General features: G+C 33.2%; 1 protein-coding gene across 2 annotated transcripts; it reads right to left on the reverse strand.

Moving 5' to 3' along the window:
- LOC140442005 (uncharacterized) lies at window positions 1–27,861 on the reverse strand. 2 transcript variants are annotated; one of them, XM_072533030.1, is made up of 8 exons: window positions 27,713–27,861; window positions 23,040–23,112; window positions 17,995–18,224; window positions 12,311–12,492; window positions 9,367–9,668; window positions 8,840–9,231; window positions 7,158–7,378; window positions 1–3,921 (listed from the first exon to the last, which is right to left on the reverse strand). In XM_072533030.1, exons 2-8 carry the CDS (start codon window positions 23,059–23,061, stop codon window positions 3,594–3,596), a joined length of 1,677 nt encoding a protein of 558 aa, XP_072389131.1. In that variant the 5' UTR covers window positions 23,062–23,112; window positions 27,713–27,861; the 3' UTR covers window positions 1–3,593. The 2 variants fall into 2 exon arrangements, with proteins under 2 accessions (XP_072389131.1, XP_072389132.1); XM_072533031.1 differs by lacking the exons at window positions 23,040–23,112; window positions 27,713–27,861 and adding an exon at window positions 22,672–22,934.

The raw sequence follows: 27,861 nt of genomic DNA on the forward strand, positions 1-27,861 counted from the left end.
TACAAATTAACAATTTTTATTTCTTAAAAGTTTAGCAAGTAAAAGTTAATATAAAATGTCAACATATTAGCAAAATAGACATAAATTAAACAAATAAAAAAATGTAAATTTAGACAAATCATGTTTTAAGCAAATATTCCTAGAATTAGATGGAATACGTTTATAACTGAGTAAAGTTGAAGCGTGAATTTAAATAGCAAAAATTAACAAAACTATTATGACATTAACTCAGTTATAGACTATCATGATATGGGTATTATAACTTACTGGGGGAGAGGTGGGATAGTTGATTCCCATTTAATTTTGGGGCCCATTGATATGATATTACTGTTCTGTTGAACCACTTGGGTAGAGGCCATACTGTTTACTTTGTTTTGACAAATGACATTGAAAGTTTTGTGGCATTGAAAGTTTAAAGTTTATTTTACGCGTGCGAGGTAAGTTATAACAACTTTAATTCGTTTAGTTTATAATTATATTGCCCAAATAGGTGAAACATTTGTACTTTCATCCACTAAATATTAAAACATTGATATTTAAATTGTAACTGTTTTAACCTAAAACTTGCACTTGTTAGAAAAATGTCATTGCAGGTATAGTTGATCCTATTAAATGGGGGATACTTTAATTTTATTCATGTTTATTTTCTCAGATGCCACGTAAGTACTCAACTAAAATAGGAACAACGAAAAGAGTTCCACCTGATGCAGTAAAAAATGGAGGAAGCTACAAGGACATTGAAGAGGTTGTACAGAAAAAACATGATATCTCTCCTAGGCTAAAGGTGCGCCAGGTTTTTTCACTTACCAGGAAAAAGAACTTGGTATGTTTTCGAAAGATATGTCCAAGATGTATTACGGTCTTACTGTGGTGCAATTGCGCAAATTGGCATACTCCTACGCTGCAACAAATAGGATATCATATCCCCCTGCCTGGAATAAAACAAAGCAAGCTGGCCGCGGCTGGTACCGAGGTTTTCTTGATAGAAACCCTACGCTGTCATTAAGGACACCAGAAGCCACAAGCTTGGTACGAAGCTCAGCTTTTAATCGTCACACAGTTGTTACATTCTTTAATCAATTAACAAATGTTTATACACGGTACCAGTTTCCTCCTGAACATATATGGACTTGATATACCAATATGCCTTAAAAGAAAAACGTTTAATCAGTGTGTTTTGCCAGTGTTAACTTACGGTGCGGAAACGTTGACCATAACAAGGAGAACAGTTCAAAAGATCCGTGTGTGTCAAAGGGCGATGGAGCGTGCTATGTTGGGCTTTTCACTACGAGACAAGATCCCAAATCGCCAGCTACGACAAAGAACAGGAGTGGCTGATGCAGTAGAGAGAGTAGCAACACTGAAATGGAACTGGGCAGGTCACGTGGCTCGAATGACAGATAATAGATGGACAAAGCGGATACTGGAATGGAGACCAAGAGATGATGCCTACCGAAGTAGAGGTCGTCCACCAACACGTTGGACTGACGATCTAAAACGTTGTCATAGGAATTGGATGCAAGAGGCACAAGATCGAAATAGATGGAAAATTATGAGGGAGATCTATGTCCAGCAGTGGATAAGCGAAGATTGAATGATAATGTATATGGAATATTGACGAAACTGGCCTCACTACAGTACACAAACCTGCTAAAATAATTGCTGTGAAAGGATCGAAGCAGGTGGGTAAAATTACATCTGCAGAACGAGGCGAACTGGTTACGGTGTATGCTGGCATTAATTCCGCAGTAGGTCACATGCCTCCTTACATGATATTTCCCAGAAAAAACTGACAGGACAGGTTTCTAAACCATGCACCTCCTGGCAGCAATGCAACAACATATCCCAGTGGATGGATGACTTACTCTGGCTTTCTGAAGTTTTTGGAACACTTTATTCGTTTCACTCAGCCAAGCCTAGATCGTAAACATTTAATTGTTATGGACAACCATGAGAGCCACTGCTCACTGGAGGCTGTAAATTATGCGAGAGACAACGGCATCGTATTTCTTACAATTCCGCCGCACACGTCTCATAAGTTGCAGCCATTGGACCGCGCGGTTTTTGGTCCACTAAAGACTTACTATTCCCAAGCAGCTTCCAATTTTATGCTCAAATTTCCCGGAAGAACTATTACCATTTACGACATTGCAGAACTGCTTGGAGATGCGTTCCCCCGAATCATGGCTCCTTCAAATATCATAAGTAGGTTCAAAGTATCTGAAACACTGAACTTTTCGATTCGACTGATGAAGAGAAGGACGATCTTCCCAGCCTTCCAGATAGCAGCGGTGGCTCTGATTTCCTTTTAGATGATGAGTTTATTGATGACACGGATCCTGAGCCAGACGACTACGTTTTAGTCAAGTTTTGTACTAAAAAAACAATGAAGTTTTATGTTGGAAAAGTTTTGTACCTGAAAGAAAATACATTGGAAGTTAAATTCTTAAGGCAGAAGGGACTAGAAGGAAGCTGTTTCACTTTTCCAACAGTAGAGGACGTCAGCAGAGTTGAACCGGACAGATGTACAAAAGCTGCCGCAGCCGTCCGTAAGCAGAACGGCCAGGACTGCTGACATTATAAAATTTAACCATAGATTTGATGCTAATGTTTTATAAATAATTGTTCCTTTTTGGCTCAATTTATTTTTGTATTTTATGTTTTTATTTAATAAAGTAGGAAGTTTAATTTGTTTCATTGTTTAATTTAATTACCTTTCATAATTGGCAATAATTACTTATGCTATGCATCATAGGTGGGATACTTTATCCCAGGGATCAAGTAGCCTCCTCACGGGATCAAGTATCCCTCATGGACAGGGGTTCTTGAACCGCACTAGTGTTTTACAAGAACTGATCTACCTTATTTGTTCTACAAGAAAGAGATTCTAGGTGAACACCCGGTGGAAGGAGATAACCACATTATGAATCTGTTTAATGAAATTAAGAAAATAACTATTATGGTCTGAAATAATCTTTAACAGAGATGAACCATCCCACCTCTCCCCTATCTGATAAAATATACCTACAAAATTACGTGAACAAAAGTATAATAATTATCCATCGATTACTAGAGTACTGCATATACAAACTTTTGGGTTGTACACAAAAAACAAAGGTTGTTCTGAAATACCAAAAAGATTATGTGACATAGCCTATACAAAAAACGTGGTATTGTACCGCACTAAATAGGTACATATGGAACAGAAGTTCAAAATGAAACCAGGTATATTTCCTTAGTTAACCAAATAGAAAACATTCAGTAATTGTAACTCCATTTGTTTTGATAGGTTTTCCTATCTCTGTTTATTTTCCTCCAGTCGACACTGTCTCTAAACTTTAAACTTAATTAAACTTTAAACACTTTATTTAATCTATTACGTATACTGTTATAAAAATCAACATTGAACAATATATAAATTAAATTTCGATTATAAAGTTTATGAAGCATACTATTGCATACCTAATCACAAAATACTATCACAACAATTTCATCAATTTGTACTTTGTAACAAATGACTAGTAAACAGGAAATTTTCTGTTGTTTCCACCTAATTGTTTCAGTTAGAAATCCCAAACAACAGAATGACCGCCTCAGGAAAACGCAAAAAATATCACCAATATAGGAACGAGTATAACAAAAACAGCATATACCGAACTTCTTGGTTCACATTCCGACAGGACTATAAATTCTTCATTAAATAAAGATTCGTTATCTACTAATGGAAGCTCCATTACTAACTTTTCTGATGAAAAAAAATTCAAGTCAACAGTGCACGTTTCAGAAGCATTAATACATTTGGCAACTGGATTCGAGATGTTGTAAACAGTTTTTTCGATATCGAATTTGACTCGAACGTAGTTAGTTTGTACTTCATTTTCACTATTGAACACAAAGAAATAGTATCCATTGAGGGGTACCCTAAAAATAAAAAGGTTTATTAAAAATATTTTTCTACTTATTGGTAAATGTGCTACATACTTAAATTAATATTTCTGACTTGAAAATTATAGGTGAAAAATTAACACAACAGTTACAACATATACTATTTGGCAGACGTTATCTAACGCATTCTAATGTTAAACAAGATGGAGATATACAAGAGTGAACTGGTATCGAATATTAATAGGTATGAGTACTGTATAACTCTAAACTGCTTTCTATATTCATTCTGTCCATAGTTTTAGCAAGGTTTTTACTACCCGATGACCTTCCTGTCACAAACCCTCCTCCTTTATCCGAGCTTGGGACCGGCACTGATAGTTGCTTCTTCTTTTGGTGCTTATTCATTTCAAATATTGGCGATCATTCTGGCTATAATTATTTTATTAACTGATGCTTTAAATAGATTAGTTGTTGTTGTGGAGAACCATTTCTGTTCTTATTGTGGCTGATTGGTACGAGTATAAATTTTGTATGATAAGTCGGTCTTTATCATCTATTTGGGCTATTGTTAGAACATCCGTCATTTTTCGGTGTTGAACTTGGTCAAATGCTTTTTGGTAGTCCACAAAGCAGATCTAGATATCGCAAGTCATATCTCTGCATCTTTGGAATAATACCTGTATACTAAACAGTGCATCATTCTCTTGTACCTACAACTTCCTTGAATCCAAACTGAGTGTCTTGTTTTCTCTCTTCGCAAAGCAATAGAATAGAATATTCTGCGATGTATAATTTTAAGAAAAAGTTTTAGTGTATGGCTCATTAGACTTACTAGCCTATATTGCCTGTATCATAGATTGAAGATTTTACATAGTACATATTCTTAAATATTCATCATCAAGAAATTTAAGAAATTCAGACTGTACTCCGTCTGGTCCTGGAGTTCTCCCGTCTTTTAGTGATATTATGGTTGGTAGGTATTGGGGACTGGTTCTCACCCTCATCAACAAATAAATTTCGTATGTAATTTTTGCAGGTATTATCAATACTCTGTCCACGATTACCTCACCGTTGTCATTAACAAGTTTACTTATTCGTCTGTTTTTACATTTGCCTGTAATTTTTGTTACCTTTTTATGCACGTTGACGTCGTCGTATTTACTTTGTAGAATTTAGATTTCTTGACATTTTTTCTTCAGTTCTTTGTGTTTGGCTTCTCTGATCTTTCTCTGTATATCTCGTTGTAATGTTTTATACATAGAGTTATTGGTCTTGTTTTTCCTTCTTTCTTCCATCAGCTGCAGAATCTCTGTCGTCATCCATGAATTATTCTTATCTTCTTCGTTCTTCATAAAATTGTCTTTAATGTCGTCTATCGTTTTATTAAGGGATTCTATCTTCTCTTCTGTGCTTTCAGTTGCATTATCGATTTCTTTGAATTTTCTATTTATTGTTTTGCTGACTAACTTGTTTACTTCACTACATTTCAGATTTCTCATCTCATATTTTTTTACAATTTTTTCGCGTGTTTTCTTTAACTTGGTTCTATACACGCCCACTAAAGGATTGTGGTCAGATTGAATATCAGCGCCTGGGTAGGTTTTAACACTGTTGAAACTATTTCGATATCTTTTGTTAACAAGTATATAGTCTGTAGTGGCAGAGCTACTAAATTCACCCAGCAACTACCAGAGGAGAAACAGAGAATGCGGGATCCCAAATGAGAATGTATTACCGGGGATAGCGAGAAATGAAGTCGAGGCGTTAAATAGGATTAATAATGGTAAGGCATTAGAACCTGATTCAATACCTTTGGAGGTTTGGAAGGCTCTAGGAGAGGAAGGGGTTGATATTTTGTGGCAAATGATGAGTAGGATATTTGAGGAAAATAGGATGCCCAACGCATGGAGAGAGAGTGTGATGGTATCATCATTGTATAAAGGTAAAGAGGACATTCAGGACTGAAGAAGAAGTTTATTTATTCAAAAATAGGGAAAGCCCAAATATACAAAGAGTAATCAATTTATAACATTAATACATAATAAGATAAAAATAACAATTACACTTAAAATATGGTACCACACTTATAAAAATATAAAACAATAACATATAACATAAAACACGACTAAAAAATAACTACCGAACTATTGGTGCTTTTAATATGGTCCATTAATTTGCTTTTAAACATTTGTACAGATGAACAACTTTTTACTGTTTGAGGAAGCTTGTTAAAAAGATCAAAACCCTTAAACAACAACGAGTTTCTCTTGAAGCCGTCCTTTTTGTTTTCACAATGTGTAAATTGCAATTATCTCGAGTAGGGTAATTGTGAATATCCCAATTCCGCGTAATAAACTCACAAAAGTAAACAGGACCTAAGTAAAGGACTGCTGTCGGATTGACCGAAAGTTTTCCACTGACGATTGGTTTACATCAAGTCTCTTCACGAGTCCTTAGCTCTTTAATCTTGTTATGGATGTCAAAGACAGTAAGGGAGGGGGCTCCTTGGTCAATGCTTTTTACTGATGAGGAGAGCAAAGAAATTTTGGAGAAGAAGTTGAAGAAGGGCTGTTGAAGAGGTAGGACAGGTTAGCAGGCCGAAAACGGAAAATATGTGGTTGGGGAGGAAAAGGAATTGTTGGGGACATATAATTGATTGGAGAAAAACTAGGACGAGTAGAAGAATTTAAATAACTTGACTCCTACATATAGGAAAATGGGATACTAGATCGAGAAGTTGCCCACAGGATACAGCCTGATACATATTTTTCTCTAATCTTTTTCTACAGAATTGGTCATTAGTGTCCTTTACACAGTTAATGATCCCATATATACACCACACAACTAACATATATAACTATTCTCCAGAGGTTAAGAAAAGACAAAGCAATTATTAACACCGTAAAGAACATAAAATTGTCTTACTTTAGCCATATTATGCGTAATAATGAATACCGACTTTTGCAGTCAATTTAACAAGACAGGCTTGAGGGCAAGAGAGGTACTGGATGCAAACTGATCTATTTCGAACTGATGTGAATAGAATAATATGGGTCAATGTGGTCGTCAATATTGCAGGAAGATAGTCATCTTTAGTAAGTAGAAGAAAAACTAGCAATTAAAAAAAAATTTAATAAACCTAATCTTTCAAGGTTATTGAAAATATAAACTATTTGGATTTTTATCATCAGAATTTACAACCATAACATCATTATCTTTAATGTTTGTTTGTTTAATATTTATATTGTTTAAATTCTTAGAATCATACTTACTTATACGAAATAGTGTTATCTCTAGAACTTTCTTCGTCCATATATTCTCGAACGCATTTTCTGTGAGGCAGAAGCGGTAAACTTAATATTAAGCCAGCACAATTTAGTAGAGCCTCTTCTGAACTCGAAAATGACGACCAAAATTCGCTGTTGCTCATATCATTTAAGGAAGTCTCATTAAATGTTCCTCGGTGATCGGCTATTCCGTCAGGGTGAAATTCCTTTAAAATAAAGAAACGTCAGACATAAATTTCTAACACAAAATAGAGTTTATATATCTAGTTAAGTGTTGAAAAAATACTAACTGGATTAGAGATGTGATAAAAGTGAAGAATGTTACATAGCAAGACTTAAAACTTAAAAGAATATTGGCACGTCTTAACATTCGACAATATTATAAGTAGAATAAGAAGATGACTTATTAGCTTTAAAGATAACTTAGGGAATACTAGGAAGAAATAGAAATACCATAACTCAGATAAGATTTAATCACGATCGTAAGAAACTTCCTAAAACAAAATAAATTACTAGATATTGAAATGTTGGCTATCCTGATCCCCAAACACTATGTAAATCAGGTTGACTATCTTGACAGAACAATAAAGAATTTGTCATTCTGCGTTGCACAAGTGAAGAGGCGTTTTATTCTCTCCATTCCAGTATCCATATTTAATTTATAAAATTGTACTCTGAAAGCTTTTCCAAAAGGTTATGCGCCCAGAGTACATGCCAAGATGGGCCAAGAGCACATTCTATAAAAAGTGAAGTATCTGTTTAATGTTCCTTTTTGTGCAAATCGGCAAAAAGTGTTGTTTGTTAGTGACCGGCAAGAAATTAAAAATGGCAGCCCAAAGTAGCGCGAATTCAACCGTAAGTTTGTATCAGCAATTAACATCCACCAATTTTTCGTCCTGGAAATTTAGATTAGGCAATCTTTTAGATGTCAGAGGTGTTAAAGATTTAATTACTACTGAAGTAAGTGCAACACAACTAGCAGATTTATCAAGAGACGAGCAATCTCAACATAAAAAGCATGATGCAACAGCAAGGTCTATTACTGTCACATACATTACAGATAAACATTTAGAATACATTCGTGATTGTAAGTCAGCTTATGAAATGGTAAAACATTTAGAGAAAGTTTTTGAAAGAAAAAGTATTCTTTCCCGATTATATGTGCGTAAAAAGTTGTTAACCTTAAAATATAAGCAAGGCACCGAGTTACAAAAGTTTTTTGTTGAGTTCAATTGTTTAATTCTTGACCTAGAATCGACCGGAACCGTTATAGAGGAAGATGATAAAGTTTGTCAACTGTTATATATATATATATATATATATATATATATATATATATATATATATATATATATATATATAATTGTACTCTGAAAGCTTTTCCAAAACTAGATACATACCCAAGGAAGAAGCAAAAGAGAAGCACATTTTAAAAATGCTTAAAATAAAACACGGTATATATATATATATATATATATATATATATATATATATATATATATATATATATATATATATATATATATATATATATATATATATATATAAAAGTGCAGTGAATGTGAAACAATATAAACTTTTAACGGTCGTAGATGTAACGGACAGACGTTAGATGTAAAAAAAAATGGACATTCATCAATAAAATACAACTCAATTCATTTACTTACTTCTTCAATGGCTAAATCATGTTCTTCATCATCTTCATTGTTAGCCAAGGCTTGTTCTAGTACCAATTCCCGTTTCTTTCTCGCTTGGTCAACGTTTTCAAAAATGACTGCCGGTTTTGAGTAATGTCTGGCTTTCATATCGAACACATGATCTTTTGGTTTATTCATATACTTGTTATTTACTTTTTCTAGTACCTTTGTTCCCTTTTCACCCATCTTGGTTAACCTTGACATGATATCATCCAAAGCTTCTTCAGATGACGTCTGGTTTTTTGGTTTATCTATTTTAAAATTTTTAGTTTCATCCAATGCAATGGTTGAGTTTCTATGTACGTGTTGTTGTTTCTGTTGGGGTAGTTTACTTTTAAAGTTTTTGCTTTTTTCTTGTAGTGCTGTAAAATAAACAAAAAATCTTTTTAATTTATTCTAAATTATAAAAAGAGAATATTATTCTTGAACTTGCAAACATCTTACAGGTATTTTACTGAACAATTGACATATGCATTAGCGATCCGAACAACACTTACCTAGAAGAACAGCTCGCATGTCTTTCCAATCCGTAACTTCTATGTTATCAATACTCTGCTCCAGCCTTTTACTGTAGTTCTGCTGCATAACACTGTGGAATTTAACTTCAGGCCTGTGTCGTTTCATTTCATCTGGATTATTTGCAGGTTGGTCTGCTTTTTTCTCGTCCGAATCGATAAATGCTTTCTCACGAATCGCCTCCATTTGTTCTTCAAGCTCTTCGGAAGAATTGTCTCCAATATAGGCGCATTCATGAAGGTGTTTGTGACCTCGGATCATAATAAGAGACGCTCCAGGCCACCTAAGATATTATTTATTAATTATTTTTTCAGTCATACCCTACATGACCTACGAAGTTAATTTAAATATATGTAAATTATTTGATTGATGAATAAAGATTTAATTAAAAAAATATGCTACAAAAATTAACATTAAAAAATTAAAATTGGAACATTTAGCAATTGTATCCAAAGACGAGCATTACTTTCGTGTTTTTTCGTGTGTACTTCGATTTTTTTTTAAATATGCAAAAAATTTACTAGTCGAATAAAATATGCACAATATGCACAATATGCTGTATCCATATTTGCCTAAGTTTGCTTATTTATATCTACACAGATATAGGGGAAAAATATACTCGAAAAATATAGGTAGAAAGTTGGACTTTTTGATATTAAGCTCCACAAACAAAATTGCAATAATGTAACAAAATTCATCATTATTATTTCATAATTACTGAAAGCGAAGTGACAGTTTGCGAAAAAAATGTTGTTTTTATGTTCTTACTTATTTTTTCCTAAAGGAAATACATAATTTGGAAAATTGTTACTATTTAAGAAGTTTCTTTACAAATTAACTTACACTTTGTAAACTTATTATGTACCAATGAGGCGAGAGAGATTGCGCAATCTGCATCTCTTTTCTTTCTAACTTAGTTCTCACTTAGTACGCAAATTGCTAAATCGCAAAATCTAAAGCTATATTTGCTGCTTAGTACACTTTAACGTTGAATTCGAATGACAGTGTATAGGAGTTGTACTAGAACTAAACATCTTATTTCTGACCAAGCTACGTCGCTAGGCAGTTGTGAGTTTAATATAATAGAATTCATTTGGGTTTAAGTTGAGAGTAGATGGTATGGGGGATTCTGTGTAGGATAGTAAAATCAATGAGTGCGAGAGATAACGTGTGTCGTCATGGGAAATCAGTGAGTGCAAGAGAGAACGTGTAACGTAGGTGTAGTTACAGTTTACGATCATGCTAAACGTGATGGTGACCATAGTCTACACGAGAGGGCGTTACAGTTTACAATTTCTAGTTTAAAAATATTAAAAAATAAATTTTTAATTTTTGAAATACTCTTATATAATTACTATAATATATAGGACAATTTCAAAAAAAGATAAAATTAATATATATATTTATTCTTTACGTTAAACGTGCTTCATTTCACCAATGTCTTACATACAGTGTAGATTAGAAGAGTTTTACGAAAAAATAGAAAAGTTAAAAGCCGATATACAGTAGTACGAAGATAGAACTGCAATAGAAAAACGATTTGCAGACTTTCATTTGTCAGAAAGAAAATTACCAAAAACAACACAATACCCATTAAAAAAAGAATTCAACCGACAAGATGTCTCAACTAACAACCTCGTTTATCTTCCTCACAGCTATTGTTAACAATGTCCTTTATACAAACGTTTTAAACAATGTTAAGAACCTGGCGACCTATGTTTTAACGATGTAAAAACTGATTGTAATCGAACTGAATGGGCTCTAATGGATCATGATGCGGTGAATTATGGACAGATTCCAGTATTTTTCAAAACGATACCAAAGTCAAGAGGAGCATTCTACAAGATCATGCTAATATCCCCAAATAACACCGAAAGTGATTCAAAATGGTACAAAACTAATAATGATGGCATCGGGCAATATGGTTCATCGATTATACTTTTAACTATCGTATTAGTAATAAATGTATATCTAACGATTAATATCATTATAAAATTTTTTGTAAATCGCAAATGTGAATCATGTTGCATTAAAATAAATATATAAAAAAAGGAAAACAGTTTTTTTAATAAAACTAAAATTATATTTAAAAACCATTGCGAAAATAATCCAGTGGCATGGCAAGGGTTAGCATTATGAATAAAATTTCCAGTAGCGCAAGCTGTATCATCAAACTTGCAAACATCAATAATGATATGAAAAACTCCAAAAATATGACATTTCTTTTGTAAAAATTCGGCTTTCTGTTCTCCGCGAACGTAAATGTAGTCAGCTGCATACAACAACTTAGATTCTAGTATTTCATTCATTTTGGAATATTCTACATCCCTATTGGAATACCGAAGACCATGAACGTTTTTCTCCAAGTACGCAGCAGTCTTCTCATCTTGATTACTCAATGTAACAAACGGTTGTGGAGATAAAATAAAAATTGTAAACTGTAAGGCCCTCTCACCATCACGCTCAGCATGATCGTAAACTTTAACGTCATCTACTTCACACGTTCTCTCTCGCACTCATTTATTTTCCATGACGCCACACGTTCTCTCTCGCCCTCATTGATTTCCCATGACGCCACACGTTCTTCCTCGGACTCATTGATTTCCCATAACGCCACACGTTCTCTCTCGCACTCATTGATTTCCCTATCCCGCACAGAATCCCCATATATCATCTACTGTTGAGTAATTTTTTTTACAGACTTAAGTGTGTAAATAAATATCATATGAGCCTATAATAAAGAGACGTATGGACTATGGTGGTAGCAAATCAAAGAAATATAGGTGATCAGAAAGCTTATTAACTCGTTAATAATATCTGGTATTGTATTACATTAGCATCAAGAAATAAATCTTCGACTATTTACTCAAAAGTGATCTACATATTTTTATTTATTCTAGTGATCTAAATTGTAAAAATAATAACCTTACACATGTTGAGACGGTCACTGAAGTCCCTTTCAATAAATAAAACCCCCAATACTCCTTGGTGTCATCTTCTAGGGAGAGTTCTCGTACCATAGACATTGGCTTTTTATCTGTCGACATTTCGGGAGTGTTCGACAATAAAAAAGCGTTGAACGTGGCATTGACACTAACTCTTTGCTTCTAGAATATTAAAAAAATACTAGTTTGATATTGTAGAGGAACCTATGCTGATATTAATGGCGTATATTAGTATTTGCATTTATAAAATATTTCATTTATGTATTTATATATTTAAACTACAGATAAACACTTTAATAACTGTGTCAATATTTTTAATTAAAATAATAATTTACATTATTTAACAAATGATAAGGAGTTTTTCAGTTTTTTAAGTAAAAATATAAAGTATTATTCAACAAAAATATTTAGAAATGTAAAAAAAGAAAAAGTCATTGGGTAAATAACAAAAAATAAATTAAAAAATCTTCATCAAGCAGACTACAAATTATACTACTGAAATAATTTCGAAATGGATAAATTGACATGAGTTTAAACATTTAATTGTACAGCCTTCGACGTGTGACATGTGATTCTGTAAAAATGCATAGCGTATGGGTAATCGGTTTGCATAGCAATTTGTTGTACACAGTTTTACAGTTTTACAGCTTTTAAAGCGACGAGCGCTATTAGACAACTACAAAAATATAACATGGATATAACAGCAATACAGGAAATAAGATGGACAGCAACAGGAATTCTCGAAATGGAAGATACTATTATAGTCTTTTGGTCGGGCAGTGAGAATAGACATGGATACGGATGTGGCTTTGCCATTGCAAAAAGACCAAAATCAGCAGTGATAGATTTCAAGCCAATAAACGAACGAATCTGCTTCTATTAGACTCAAGGGTAAGTGGTTCAATCTCACAATATTCTCAATATCTGTTCCAACAGAAGATGCGGAAGAAGATAGGAAGGATGAATTTTATGAATTATTAGACCAACAGTATAAAGCTGCTCCAAAACACGACGTCAAAATAGTGATGGGAGATTGCAACGCTAAACAAGGTAAGGAAGATTATTTAAAAGAGATCATTGCTAAGCATAGCTTGCACGACACAACAAATGATAATGGACACCGGCTAATACAATTCTAATAACATTCAATATCTAATAACATGATCGTTAAATCCACCCAATTCGAGAGAAATGACATTTACAAGGTCACATGGGCTATAGGAATTTAGACGTAGACATCAGTAACACTCAGATGGGATTCAGAAAAGGGCTGGGTACAAGGGAGGCTCTGTTTGCAATGAACGTTCTCTCACAGAGATGCTTAGACATGAACCAAGAAATTTACACCTGCTTTATTGATTTCGAAAAGGCCTTTGACAAAGTACAACATGAACCACTAAGACAAATTCTAATAAAGAAAAATATAGACAGCCGAGATATTCGAATTATATGCAACCTATATTGGAATCAAACAGCAAATGTAAAGGTTGAGGGTAGGCTAACAGAAGAAATTCAAATCCGTCGAGGAGTCCGGCAGGGATGCATCTTGTCGCCACTTTTATTTAATCTGTATAGTGAAGCTATTTGTGAACAAGCACTCGAGGAAGAAGATCTTGGTCTGATAATAAATGGTGAGACGATCAACAATATAAGGTATGCTGACGATACGGTTCTCCTAACGGGAACGCTAGTAGAACTACAATATCTCGTTCAAAGTCTCAATATATACTGTAACAGTTACGGCTTGAAAATTAATTTGAAAAAAACTAAATTTATGGTAATCACGAAATCAAAGAACATCAGAGCTAATCTTGTAATAGACAATATAACGATTGAGCGTGTGTCCTGTTATAAATATCTAGGTGCTTGGATCACAGACGATACTGATCAAACAAAAGAGATTAGATGTAGAATAGAAATCGCTAGATCAGTCTTTAATAGAATGCGCAAACTCTTTTGCAATCGTGATATCAATATAAAGTTACGAATACGAATGCTGCGGTGTTATGTCTTTTCTACCCTGTTGTATGGAGTAGAGGCTTGGACACTAAAACAATTGACCACAAAAAACATCGAAGCTTTCGAGATGTGGTGCTATAGGCGCATTCTCAGAATATCATGGATGGACCGCGTCACTAACACGCAAGTACTCCAAACTTTAGACAAAAGATGCGAAATTCTAAATGAGATAAAAACTAGAAAGATGGAATACTTGGGGCACATTGTGAGAGGTGAAAAGTACGAACTTTTAAGAAATATCATGCAGGGCAAAATTAAGGGCAAAAGAAGTGTGGGAAGAAGAAAAATATCGTGGCTTCGTAATCTACGTGAATGGTTCGGGTGTAGTTCGATTGAACTTTTTAGGCGCGCTGCTAACAAAGTCGCAGTGGCCATGATGATTTCCAATCAAAAATTTCCAAATCAAATAGATTATGTCCTCATTGACGCAAGACACTCTAGTAGCACTATTAATTCGCGAAGTATGAGAGGAGCTGATAGCGACAGCGATCACTTTCTGTTGAAATCTAAGTTAAGAACGCAATTATCAATACAGAAACTGGAACAACAAGAAAAAAGAGAAATATGGAACATAGAAGCCCTACAAACATCAAATAAAGAACTGGATTATCAAGTGGTAATAAGCAACAGATTCCAATTGCTGGGAGAGGAAAGGCATAATGTAGAATTAGAACAAGCATGGCAGCAAGTGGAATCAGTTATAGAACAAGCAGCAAAGGAAACCATTGGAAAAAAGAGGACTCGCCCAAAACGGAAATGGTTTGACAAAGCATGCGAGGAAATTCTGGAAATAAAAATGAAAAAAAGATTGAAAATGCCACAAGACCCCACAGATGAGAACAAAGCAGATTTTAACAGAACAAGAGCACAAACAAGGCGACTATTCAGAACTAAAAATAGGAGCTACCTAGAACAGCAAATCCGGGAAATGGACAGAAGTCGCGAGAGGAATCAAATAAGAAAATTATTTAGTCAGTCAGAAAAGGTGCAAGTGTTGGAGTAACACAGCCTATGGGAAATGAAGCAGGTGAACTTATAATGATAGAAACGGAAATCGTCGAACGATGGAAGGAATACTTACGGAATTTACTAAATATTGAAAGTAAGACGGAGGAAGCAGATATTACGTTTCATTCTGCAGATATCGAAATACCGGCACCAACACTTGAGGAAGTAAATAATGCGATCGCGTCTCTAAAGGACCATAAAGCACCAGGTAATGATGGCATAAATGGAGAGTTGTTAAAAAAAAGGAGGAAACCTTTTACACCAAAAATTGTATGACATCATTCTGAGAGTATGGCAACAACAGAAAATGCCTAAAGAATGGAATGGAAGCGTTATAATTCCCATATATAAGAAAAGAAACAAAGAACAATTCCGAAACTAGGCAACTAACAATGCGGCTTTCGTGCTGGAAGGTCAACTATAGATCAGATATTTACCATCCGACAAATATTAGAGAAAAACTGGGAATTCAACCGCGATGTGCACCAAATTTTCATAGACTTCCAGCAAGCATATGATTCCATAAAAAGAAGCAAATTGTGGATAGCAATGTTAGAAATGGAAATACTAAGAAAATTAGTTGCATTAAAGCAAATGCGCGTGACAGACTCCATATGCACTAGTAAAGATAGGAAGCAGAAAATCGATGCCGTTTGGTATAAATTCAGGACTTAGGCAGGGGGACCCCTTGTCACCGTTGCTGTTCAATTTTGCTTTAGAATATGCAATAAGTAAAATATCGTCTGACCTGACAGGAGGATTTGCTGATCAAGGATCAAAACTGTTGCTGGCATTTGCTGATGATATAGATGCAGTCACGCATTCTACAAGAGACGTGAGAGAGGTGCTTTCACATCTCGAGGAGGAAACAGGTAGTCTGGATCTCCGCATAAATAAAAAAAAGACGAAATACATAGTAGTAACCAAAAATCCAAGACCAAGAGTTAGGCAGAACATCAGAGTTAATGATCACAACTTCGAAGTAGTAAAGGAGTTTAAATACCTGAGAGCGATAATCACAGCGGGCAACCACATAGAAAAAGAGGTCTCAGCAAGGATAGCTGCGGGAAATAGAGCATTATACTCCCTTTCAACATTATTAAGATCGAAGCTGCTAAAAAGAAAATCTAAATTAACAGAGTACAATTATTCGCCCAATTATTACATATGGTAGTCAAATATGGACTCTTGACCAGCGGGAAATTAATAAGTTTCTGGTATTTGAAAGAAAGGTTCTCAAAATAATATTTGGCCCTCAAAGAGATGAATTCATAGGGGATTTGAGAAGACGCCGCAATGCTGAATTGGTGACTCTGTATGGAACTGAAAACATAATTAGACATATCAAGGCAAACCTGTCATCAGAGGTTGACAGAATGTTAAACACAGTGTTTTTTGAAAGACCAGATGGTAGAAGATCAGCAGGCCGACCGAGAAAAAGATGGAAAAATGATGTTGAAGCCGATTTATCTAGAATTGGGGTACAACAATGATGATGGGTTACAACAAAGATTGTAGAGGATGGAGAACGATAGTGGATGCGGTGAAGACTCACCCCGAGTTGTAAAGCCAGTGAAGAAGAAGAAGAAGAATGTTTTACAGTCAAAGCTCTCGATTACTCAAAACTACGTAACTTTTACTATAAGATCCCACTACAGGATCACTACGTTCATATAATAGTAGTACTTAATCAAACTTACATTTTTACATACAACTAAAATTAGAATATATTGATAATAGGTTGCCAGTCAAAAAATGGCCGTAAATATTTTTAATACAATTAATAGTAATTAATTTTTGACCAAAAATTTTATTTCGTTTATTTATTTTTTAAATAAAATCATGACGAATATGCATGTTTTTTATATCAAATTTGAGCTATTTTTTTCTTAACATGATGATATAAGGTTGCCTGAGAAAAAATAGTCACAAATTAACGTTGCCAGCTGTTAAAAACGCGAGGTATCAAGAATAAAGTAAAATTAAGTTAGCGCGCAATGACACTGGTTTGACAAATAATAATATGTATAAAGTTCATTCGTTTACCAAATTCCCATCAGTAAACATGAGCACGTGTTGATATTCGCCGTCTCATTCGCCAAGAGGCTATTAAATATAATTTATTACCTTAAGCGAGACAGATTATCATGTTACAGATCCCAACTTGCCAGCATTTTAAATTCAAATTGTATCGTGTTGATTTTTAAGTTAATATATTGTGTTATATTTATGTTATAGTTATTGTTGAGTTATTTACTGGTCATGTTATTTTTTAGAGTGTAGTTCAATTGTGATATAATGATTAAATTTCAAGAAATTCTTACACTAACAGTTTCAAAAGTAAATATTTTTAAAAATCATATGATACATAGGTCGTACATGAGTACGACCCTGTTTGGCTTACACGTGGTTCTATTGACGATTGGGAATTTGTAAAATGAATAGGGTTTAGTATTTTATTTTTCACTTGCATATTATTTGTTTATTTTACCTTGGATTAAACACATTTGTTATCCGTATAATAAGCCTAATAATAATTTGCAAGATCAATGTAAAAAGAAAGGACGTAAATCAACAAACAAACAACTCAAGAGTATTCAAAGCTACCTAACTTAAAAATATCTAACAATTACTTACCTGGCACCAAGTAGTAGAAACTTTGTTATCGATCAATCTCATATCTGACATTGCAAGAGGATACATTTGATGACTGTATACCCGATACCTCAGATACAAGGGGATTGTTATTAATAAACATGGTACCAGTATTCCCAGAATAAACAGTTTAATCACTTTTACTGGAAGTATCCATGGGTTCGTGGAGATGCTTCTTTGGTATAGACTAGAATTTTGTAACACTGGAAATTCTAAAAAATTAAGAAGGTATTAATACAAATAGCAAGAGTCACTTGTGATTTTTTATAAGTAAGTAATACAATAATATTAAAACGTATAGACTTTTGCGGTTGGTGTCGGGTAAAGCTGCATTAGCTTTCGAATTTATAAGCACTAATTTTTAATTATATTTTTCTGGCATTTAACGTATGGCTAGATTAATATTTTCTGCTTTTTTGGGCTGATGCTTGATTTTATGGATGCCCTGTTTAGGCGTCGAATGTTGCTAGAATTCTGGTTGTGTAATGCACAGGGATACTTCTTTAGTTTTTCTGATTATTGTGCTAACATCAAGTATGCCATCAGGTTCTTCTGTCTCAACTCCACAAATTTTGGTAAAGTGCAGGTCCTCTTAGACCTTCAATTTTGCCTATTTAAATGATATTTAATAGTTTATCCTTGCCATTGTATAGGATATGGTACAAGTATAAAACCTTTCGCTATTTAACTAGATCTACTACTTCTATTTGGATATTAGCTCTTTCTAGGACCTCTTCATTAGTAAGGTGGCCCATACATGGCGTTCTGAGCCACCTTTTAAGACATTTTGAAAGCTTTCAAACGTTTCAAAAATCTTACTTTAAATGATGTGGTCACTTTAAGACCCGAATTCTAAGATTTAATGACCCAGTTCCGTGAGAGACAGATTCCAAAAGATTGACTTCGCTATCGCCCTTATTTACCCAAAAGACCAGGTTTGAAATTCTGCAAAAACCATCAACTAATAAGCCTTATGAATCACTTGTAAAAGTTTTCTTGAGAATACTACATACAAGATTATTTATATAATGTGGAGAGGTCAGTGGCTGAAGTCAGTTAAATGTAGCGACCGCCCAAAAACTTACATCGGTCAAACTGGTAGAACTTTTAACAAACGTATAGCAGAACATAAAAGGGCTTTCAATAATAGAAAAACATATTCTACATACGCACTTCACCTTTTAGATCATAATCATTCTGTTCATGACAAATTTCAAATTCTTCACATCCAAAATAAAGGCCTTACATGCATCGAAAAAGCATTTTTAGAATCAGTGGCCGACTCTAATAGGGGGAATTAAAGTAAACGGCATATTTATTAATAATATTAAGTATGCCTATGATACAGCGATAGTGGCAGATAACATCGAAGATCTTCAATGTCTTTTAAACCATCTAACTCTTACAAGTGAAGCTTTGGGTTTGAAAATGAATATCAAGAAGATAAAAACAATGACTACAGGTAGAAGTAATAACCAAAATGCAAAGATATAAGTAGCTGGAGAAAAAATCGCGCAAGTCAGGCAGTTTAAATACTTAGGTTGTCTGCTAAACGATAGTTGGGACCCAGATACTAAAATAAAGAGTAGAATAGAAAAAGCCAGAAATGCTTTTTTGAATCTTCGTAAATTTCTGACTGATTGCAAGTTGGATTTTAACCTGATATCTTCTTATTGTAGTGTTTATCCTTTTCGGATGTTGGCGACAATCATGGCCATCTGTATTTTGCAAACTGCTGATCTGCAAAGATTTGTGGTTGTTCTGTTGAACGACGTACGTACATTTTTCAGCCAAAAAAATCCTTCGCCTTCCTGGTCCCGATTTTCCTTCGACTTTTCCCTGTAAAATTAATAACAGCAACCCAAACCCTGAGATACAAGATGCTAAAGTGTTACGTTTGGCCTGTTCTCTTGTACAGAATTGAAGCTTGGACATTAAAGACCAGATTCATTGACAAACTTTTTAAAGTTTTTGAAATTTGGTGCCTGTATCGAAACCTTAGAATATCATGAAAGGGCAGAGTTAGATAGGAAGTAGTATTAGGAAGAGCGGGTTTCCAGGATATGGAATTTTAAATGATTATTTAAAAAGTAAGAAGAAGAAGAAGTAAGAGAAAATAGACAGTAACAAATGCACGGCAACTTAAGAAGAAAAGTTGGAAATTAACCTCAATTTTAGTTTATCTTTACGTTTTGATTTTCATTTCGGAAATCGTTCTCAAAATACAAATTTAAATTTTTTGTACCTTATCGTTAAATTCTGATTACTTCTTTAAACATTTTCCTTACTGCAATATTGTTTAATTATTTCTATTCTCATTATAGTTTAGGCGGGATCTGTTTTGGATTGGACATTTTCCATAGGAAGCTATTTTTTAGCTGGAATTTTTTTATTTATTTAACATAATTTGAAAACAATTGAAAATTTTTTTGCTCCTATTTTCTTTCATAATTCGGAAAATATTGATCCTAGAGAAAAAATTATAACTAGTTAAAAGTTTCGTTATTCAATTTTACACAATATTTCGTTAGCTAGAAATTGAAAATTTAATGTTTATTGTTGAAAAAATAGCAATAATTGGAAAAAAAGTACAAAAAAATGAAGTTAATACTTTAAATGTTTTCGACTTTCTAAACTTGACTTACAAGCTCCATATTCCGCCTATAAAAACTTTTTAATATGTTTAAAACGTGTGCTAGTTAATACTTTAAATGTTTTCGACTTTCTAAACTTGACTTACAAGCTCCATATTCCGCCTATAAAAACTTTTTAATATGTTTAAAACGTGTGCTAAATTTTGTTAAGATCGGTCGAATAGGTTTTTGCATAATAATTTTGCAATCAAGCCTACTGGAAAAAAATCGCAAATTTTCAAATTTATAGTAGGCCCTAAATAAGGCCCTCAGATAGTTGTAACTTTTTTAACATATAAAGGAAGGCTCAAACTTTCAAACGCTTTTTGTAAAATTTAAATCGGTTCACTAGGAGAGCCTAGAAATTTTTTTAAAGTTTTAAACATTTTTTATATATATTAGGCTTATAAACAAATTGAATAACTTTACGAGCTTTAAACATATCAATTTCAAAATTTATACACTTAAAGAACATGAAAAGACGCTTCTTTAAAAAAAAAGATACATTCGGCTTACTGGTTGCCGAGATATTGAAGGTCAAAGTTGGCATACATTTGCCGTGTAACCATAAGTGATAGAGGGCTCGTTTTTAAACAAATACCCTCGTCTTGTCAAGTACTTTTTATATGAAAAGTTTTACGTAATGTGCTTCATGCCAACATTCATAAAAAGACAAATAAAAAACCGTTTTCGCGTAAACTGTCGCTCGGAATGCATGAGAGGTGGTGGTGGGGGACATTCACTCGAAATGTGAATCGGCGAGTTCAAAATCATAGCGCGCGCTAAAAATTGCATTATCTTGGCTTCTTATTAACCAATTTTGCTCTTTTTTTTTAATCGATGTCTCGGACGACAAGGATTTCAAATATCATATTTTCAAATAACATTTTTAATTGCTAATTGGGAAATTTGCAATAAACAATTGTACGTTAAACAAGTAATTGCATTTTTTCTTCATGCATTTTTTTTGAGCTTGCAATTTATACATTAAAGTAAATTGTTACTTTTAGTAAACAAATATGTATTTGTAAATTGTTAATAAATAATTTAAATTGTTAAAACAAAGGCAAACGAAAAAATTTTTTTTTTTCATAAATAAAATTTATTTTGACTTAATCTTCAATAATTTTTTTTTATTGAAGATTAACTCTTTTTCTTTTTTTAAAAGGATATGTTTAAAGCTCGTAAAGTTATTCAATTTGTTTATAAGCCTAAACAATGTTTAAAACTTTAAAAAAATTTCTAGGCTCTCCTAGTAAACCGATTTGAATTTTACAAAAAGCGTTTGAAAGTTCGAGTCTTCCTTTATATGTAAAAAAATGTGCAACTATCTGAGAGCCTTATTTGAGGCCTACTATAAATTTGAAAATTTGCAATTTTTTCTAGTAGGCTGGATTGCAAAATTATCATGCAAAACCTATCCGACCGATCTTAACAAAATTTAGCACACGTTTTAAACATATTAAAAAGTTTTTCTAGGCGGAATATGGAGCTTGTAAGTCAAGTTTAGAAAGTCGAAAACATTTAAAGTATTAACTTCATTTTTTTGTACTTTTTTTCCAATTATTGCTATTTTTTCAACAATAAACATTAAATTTTCAATTTCTAGCTAACGAAATATTGTGTAAAATTAAATAACGAAACTTTTAACTTGTTATAATTTTTTCTCTAGGATCAATATTTTCCGAATTATAAATGAAAATAGGAGCAAAAAAACGAGAAATTTTCAATTGTTTTCAGATTTTGTTAAATAAAAAATTTAGCATAGGGTTTGCGACTGGCGCATATCGTGATTATCGATATTGGGCACATCCTGAAGGGATTTCGGCAAAAAAATAGCTTTCTATGGAAAATGTCCATTATGGTCTGAATTTCTACAGATCCCGCCTAGTCTATTATCCTAATATTAAACTCACTAAAGATTGCAATAATACAAATATAATGTCAATATTTGGAGTGTTGCTATAATTTTGAACAGGAGTATACAACAAACACTTTTAATTTAATACTTTGCCATTCCACTCACCTACATCCATGTTACCAATCAATTAAAAAAATAAAACACTGAATGTTTAAATAAATGCGTTTAAAAGTATTTATAAATACTCCGCCACAAGAAAAAACAATCTCACAGTATTTCTATACAATCAACAATATTATTTTAATATTGACATGAAAAATAAAGTTGATCACTGACGACTTTTCTAAAAGAAATAAAAATTTTATCTAGGATTATCATAATACTGCAACTGTGCTCACTGACTTAGGGTTGCGTCAGGGACACTGCGCGTGACCTTTGCGATAATTGTAATTTGTTTTAGAATCGAATCGAATGTTTACTAAAGATAGAAAAATGTTTACTATCGAAAAGTGTACGCAGACTAATTTGCTTACCATAAATGCTTTCTTCTCGCATAGCGTGTGCAATCGTCTAATTGGATGATATGGGTTAAAAACCTCAGTTGACCTGTAATTGTAAAATAAAAATATTATTAATTACATGATAGTGTATCAGCTTTTTGGGGTGTTATGATGGAAAAATATTGTGGGACATTACATGAGTTAATGCTGGCTTTTATTTCCTGAATGATCAGTTTCTAACCAGTGATTCTAAACTTCAAAAATCATAACAAAACTTATAATATTAATGATGGTTTCGAAATTTTCTTCATATTTTGGTTAATAAAAAGTTAAGCTCACAGTTTAAAGTGAAATTATCATTTTTAGTGATATTTTCGAGCGATTTATACAAAAAACTGCGTTTATTTGCTTCACACCCAACTCAAAACAAATACCAATAAACAATTTTTTTTTATTTCTCCTTTCTTCTGTTTTTTTTTTATTTTTGAACATTTTATATCGATCTAGTGTAACCATTGGTCTTTTCTTCTTCTTTTATGTAGACATGACTTTGTCTGTTTTTCTATGTGACTCCAGTAAGTTGTCGTTCCATCGTTTTCGTGGTCTTCTTACTGATTGTCTTAATATTGGAGAACTGTCTCTTGCCGTCTTTACTACTCTATTTGTTGTCATTCGGCTTATATGATCGTTCTATTCTACTCTCCTATTTTTTACCCAGTTCTTGATGTTCTTCACCTTGCATTCACGTTGTACATCTGTACTTATAGCTCTGCCCCATACTGTCTTGCCATCAATTTTTCATCTCTGCTGTTTCTAACATCTTTTTTGTCCTCTCTGTACCATTTCATATTCTATTTCATATACTATTCTTTTAAGTTCTTACTTTTTTTATTATTTCATCCATAATCAGGTTAAAAAATAGAAGACTCAGTGAATCTCCCTGTCTTATCCCATTGCCAGCTTCAATAGGGTCAGTTAGTACTTGTTCCACTTTTACTTTTATTGTGTTGTTTTAGTAGAAATTTTCGATTGTTTTGATTATTCCTAGAGGTATCTTTCTTGCGTACAATAAGTGGATAACGTCCTTTAATTGGACCTGGTCAAATATATACCTGGAACATAGATATGCCGGTTTGTTGTATTCTAATGATTTCTCTTGCACTTGGCTCATTATAAATATAGCGTCGGTGCATGATCTTCCCGATCTAAAACCTTGTTGTTCTTCTGCTAGTGTTATAATTTCACTCAGTTTATTTGTTATCACTTTGGTTGTTAATTTTAGTGTTGTGTTTAACAAATTAATTCATCTGTAATTTTCCGGGTCCGATTTGTCTCCTTTTTTGAAATAGGATGCTTTTAGGATGCTTGATCTCCATACTTGAGGAAATCTGTTTTGTTCTATTATTTTTTGGATTAGTTTTAATAGTTGTTTGGTCAGATCTGGTCCTCCGTAGTTTAGAAGTTCGTTCGGTATTCGGTCCTCTCCTGGTGATTTTCTATTTTTAAATTCCTTAATGCTTCCTTTACCTCTTCCTCCTCAATATTTATTTCTTCGTTTGTTGTCACCTCTGGTGTTGGTGATTCATTATCGTCACCTTTAGCAAATAGGGATTAAAAGTAGTCTGCCCATGTTTCCTTCTGAATGTTTTTCGTCTTTATTAGTTCGTGCATCTCTTTTCTTTGTCCTCTGATCATTCTCTATATTTCTTTTTGTGTTCCGTATAATCCGTGTTCCATTTGTTTTGAGAAGCTCTGTCAATGTTCCCTTATTATTTGTTTAACTAAAGTTTTCGTTTCATTTCTGATTCGTTTATAGTGGTTGTATGCCTGTTGTGTTTGTTGTGTTCTGTACTGTAAATGGCTTTCTTCTTTTCTTCACATTTTGTCTTCACTTCCTCTCTAAACCATGGTATTTTCTTTTTTTATATGTTATTGTTCGTTACTTTCCTCTCTCCAAGTGATTATGTTCTGGTATTACTTAAAAATAACATGAATAATAAGTTAGAAACTACAAAACCCAATTTTTCAACATGATAATGCAGTAGCTGATACCATAGCTATAGTATCTATAGTCAGTATCAGGTTCCTTTGTGACTCAATTTACCATTTCTCCCTGGCTAAATAGGTGCTCTAATCTCTTATTAATTGAAGATTTATAAGACATGATAGATAGAATATTGGATCAACTTCCTGGCTAAATGAAATTGCGTCGCCAAAGAAATGAAGTTCAAGTTTCTTGAGAATTTCAAGAAGCGATGAAGGATGTATTAACTTAAAGAAACTTAATAAAACTTTCAGTCAAATACTAAAAGCATTATTTTCAAACTAATTATTTAATGTACTATACATAAGTATTTATCAAACATCTTTCTTTCTTTCTCCCCTTCCTTTTACCCTATCAGGGTGTCGGATTTGGGCTAGGTATTTTAATTTCCATTTACCCACCTCTTCCATTCTTTTCTGTTTCCTGCCATTATTTTCAATTCCTCGAGTGATTTTTGTTTAAGTTTTCCCGCCTCTACTACTAGCTGTATCCATTTTTTTCTTGGTCTGTCTCTTTTTCTTTTTCCAATGTTTTTTGCTTCATAAACTTTTCTTGTTATTCTATTGGATTGCATCCTCATCAGATGCCCATACCAGTTCATTTCTCTCTTTGCTATTTTGTTCATTATCGGTTCCTGGTTGGCCATTCTCCTAATAGTCTCGTTGCTTAATCTGTCCCATTTTGTCTTTCCAACTATCCTTCTTAGATGTCTCATCTCCATTGCGTTTATCCTGCTCTTATGTTTTTCCATAATTGTCCAGTTTTCACTTGCATAGAGCACAGTCGGTATCACTATTGTGTTATATATTTTTATTCTTGTTTCTCGTGCAAGTTCTCTTTTTCCCATTATTGGGGCTAACGCATAATATAACTTGTTTGATTTCTTTGCTCTATTTGTTATTTCTCAGTATATTTTTGAGTCATTGGTTATTATAGTTCCCAGGTATTCGTAATCATTATCTTACCTTTTTCCTCGTTTATCTCCATTTTTAGTTCTTCTATTTGTTCTACCCATATATTCATTAGTTTCTGCATTTTATTCTCGGAATCTGCTATTAGTACTATGTCGTCTGCATACATCAATGACTCTATTGTTACCGGTTGTAATCTGCGGTAACCTATTATTTTCTGTAGTTGATTGGTTCTGACTCTAGTGTTTCTTATCAATTCGTTAATTACTATTATGAATAGCAAAGGACTGAGACTATCTCCTTCTCCCAATACCATTTCTACTTCTTGTCTCAGTCTCTTCTCTATTATTTTCGTATATGTTTTAAAGCATACCGATGACAGACATATTGCTCTATAGTTGTCGCAGTTTACATGTTCTCCTTTTTTGTATATTGGCACGATGATATTGTTCTGCCAGGCTTTAGGGATTGTTTGTTTTTCCCACATCTCTTTATATATTTTCCATAGCCAGTTTATTCCTTCTTTTCCCATGTATTTTACCATTTCCGGTTCAATTTCATCATCTCCACCTGCCTTGCCTATTTTTATATTTGATAATCCTTCTATTACTTCTTCTCTACTTATTTGCTCTGGCTCTGTGTTTTCTTCGCCTTCATTGATTATATTGTCTTCCTTTATCACTTCGGTATCAATTTTTTTCTCATAATATTCTTTCCATACCCTAGCTACTTGTTCTGGGCTTATTTGGATTTGGTTTGAAGTATCTCTTACCGCGTTTATTTCCTATCGTTTTCCTTGCCTTATGTGTCGTATTGTCGTCCAAAAGTTTCTATTATTTGTTATATATTCTTCCTGAAGTTCTCCAAATTCTTTCCATGTTTTTGCTTTTGCTTGTGTGACTGTCTTTTTACCAATCGTCTCTGCCTATAGTATTTTTCTTGATCTTCTTCTAGTCCCGTTTCGATGTATTTTTTCCATGCTATTTTCTTCTTTTTTATTTCTGTCTTCACTTCTTTATTCCACCATCTTGTCCTTTTCAACTGTTTATTATACTTTTTAATTCCACACACTTCAGTTGCTGTTGTCTTTAATACTTCACTGTATGTATTCCATCTTTCTTCCATTGTCCATGTTTCTTTTTGGCAGTCTATTTGTCTCAGTATTTTGTTAGTTTCCTCCGTGTAAAATTCTCGCACACTTTCTATCTTTAGTTTGTTTACATTTACTTTCTTGTACTCTTTTCTTTCCACTTCCTTCATTTTTTCATCCACCAGTTTTGCAGTGACCATCCTGTGTTGTGTAGACAGTTCCGGTTCCTTTTCCGTTAAGATATTTTTTATATTTTGTTCTAGGTTTCTCTTATAGACTATATAGTCGATTAAGCTTTTCGCATTTCCCTTATCAGCCACAAATGTATATTTGTCGTCCTGGCTTAAGGAAATTGCGACGCCAAAGAAATGAAGTTCAAGTTTCTTGAAAATTTCAAGGAGCGATGAAGGATGTATTAACTTAAAGAGACTTATTAAAACTTTCAGTCAAATACTAAAAGAATTATTTTCAAACTAATTATTTAATGTACTATACATACGTATTTATCAAACATACTACATCAAATTATTTTGGTGTTTAATGAGTTGTGTTTTCAATATCATACAGTATATATCGTGTTAGTATGTTATATAAACAAAATACAAGATGTTAGCTTTAAAAATTACATGACACATAATAATTAAATAAATACCAAACAAACCTTGATATTAAGCGAGGAAGCTATAGTTTTCTGTTTTTGCTTGTCACTTTACACTTTTGAGATTTAGAGATACTACGGTATTGATTATTATTTTTAAATATACGTATCTACTACAATACTTTGGGGAATCAAAATATACACTTATGCAA

The sequence above is a fragment of the Diabrotica undecimpunctata genome, chromosome 5, assembly GCF_040954645.1.
Source record: "Diabrotica undecimpunctata isolate CICGRU chromosome 5, icDiaUnde3, whole genome shotgun sequence".
NCBI classification, from domain to species: Eukaryota; Metazoa; Arthropoda; class Insecta; order Coleoptera; family Chrysomelidae; genus Diabrotica; species Diabrotica undecimpunctata.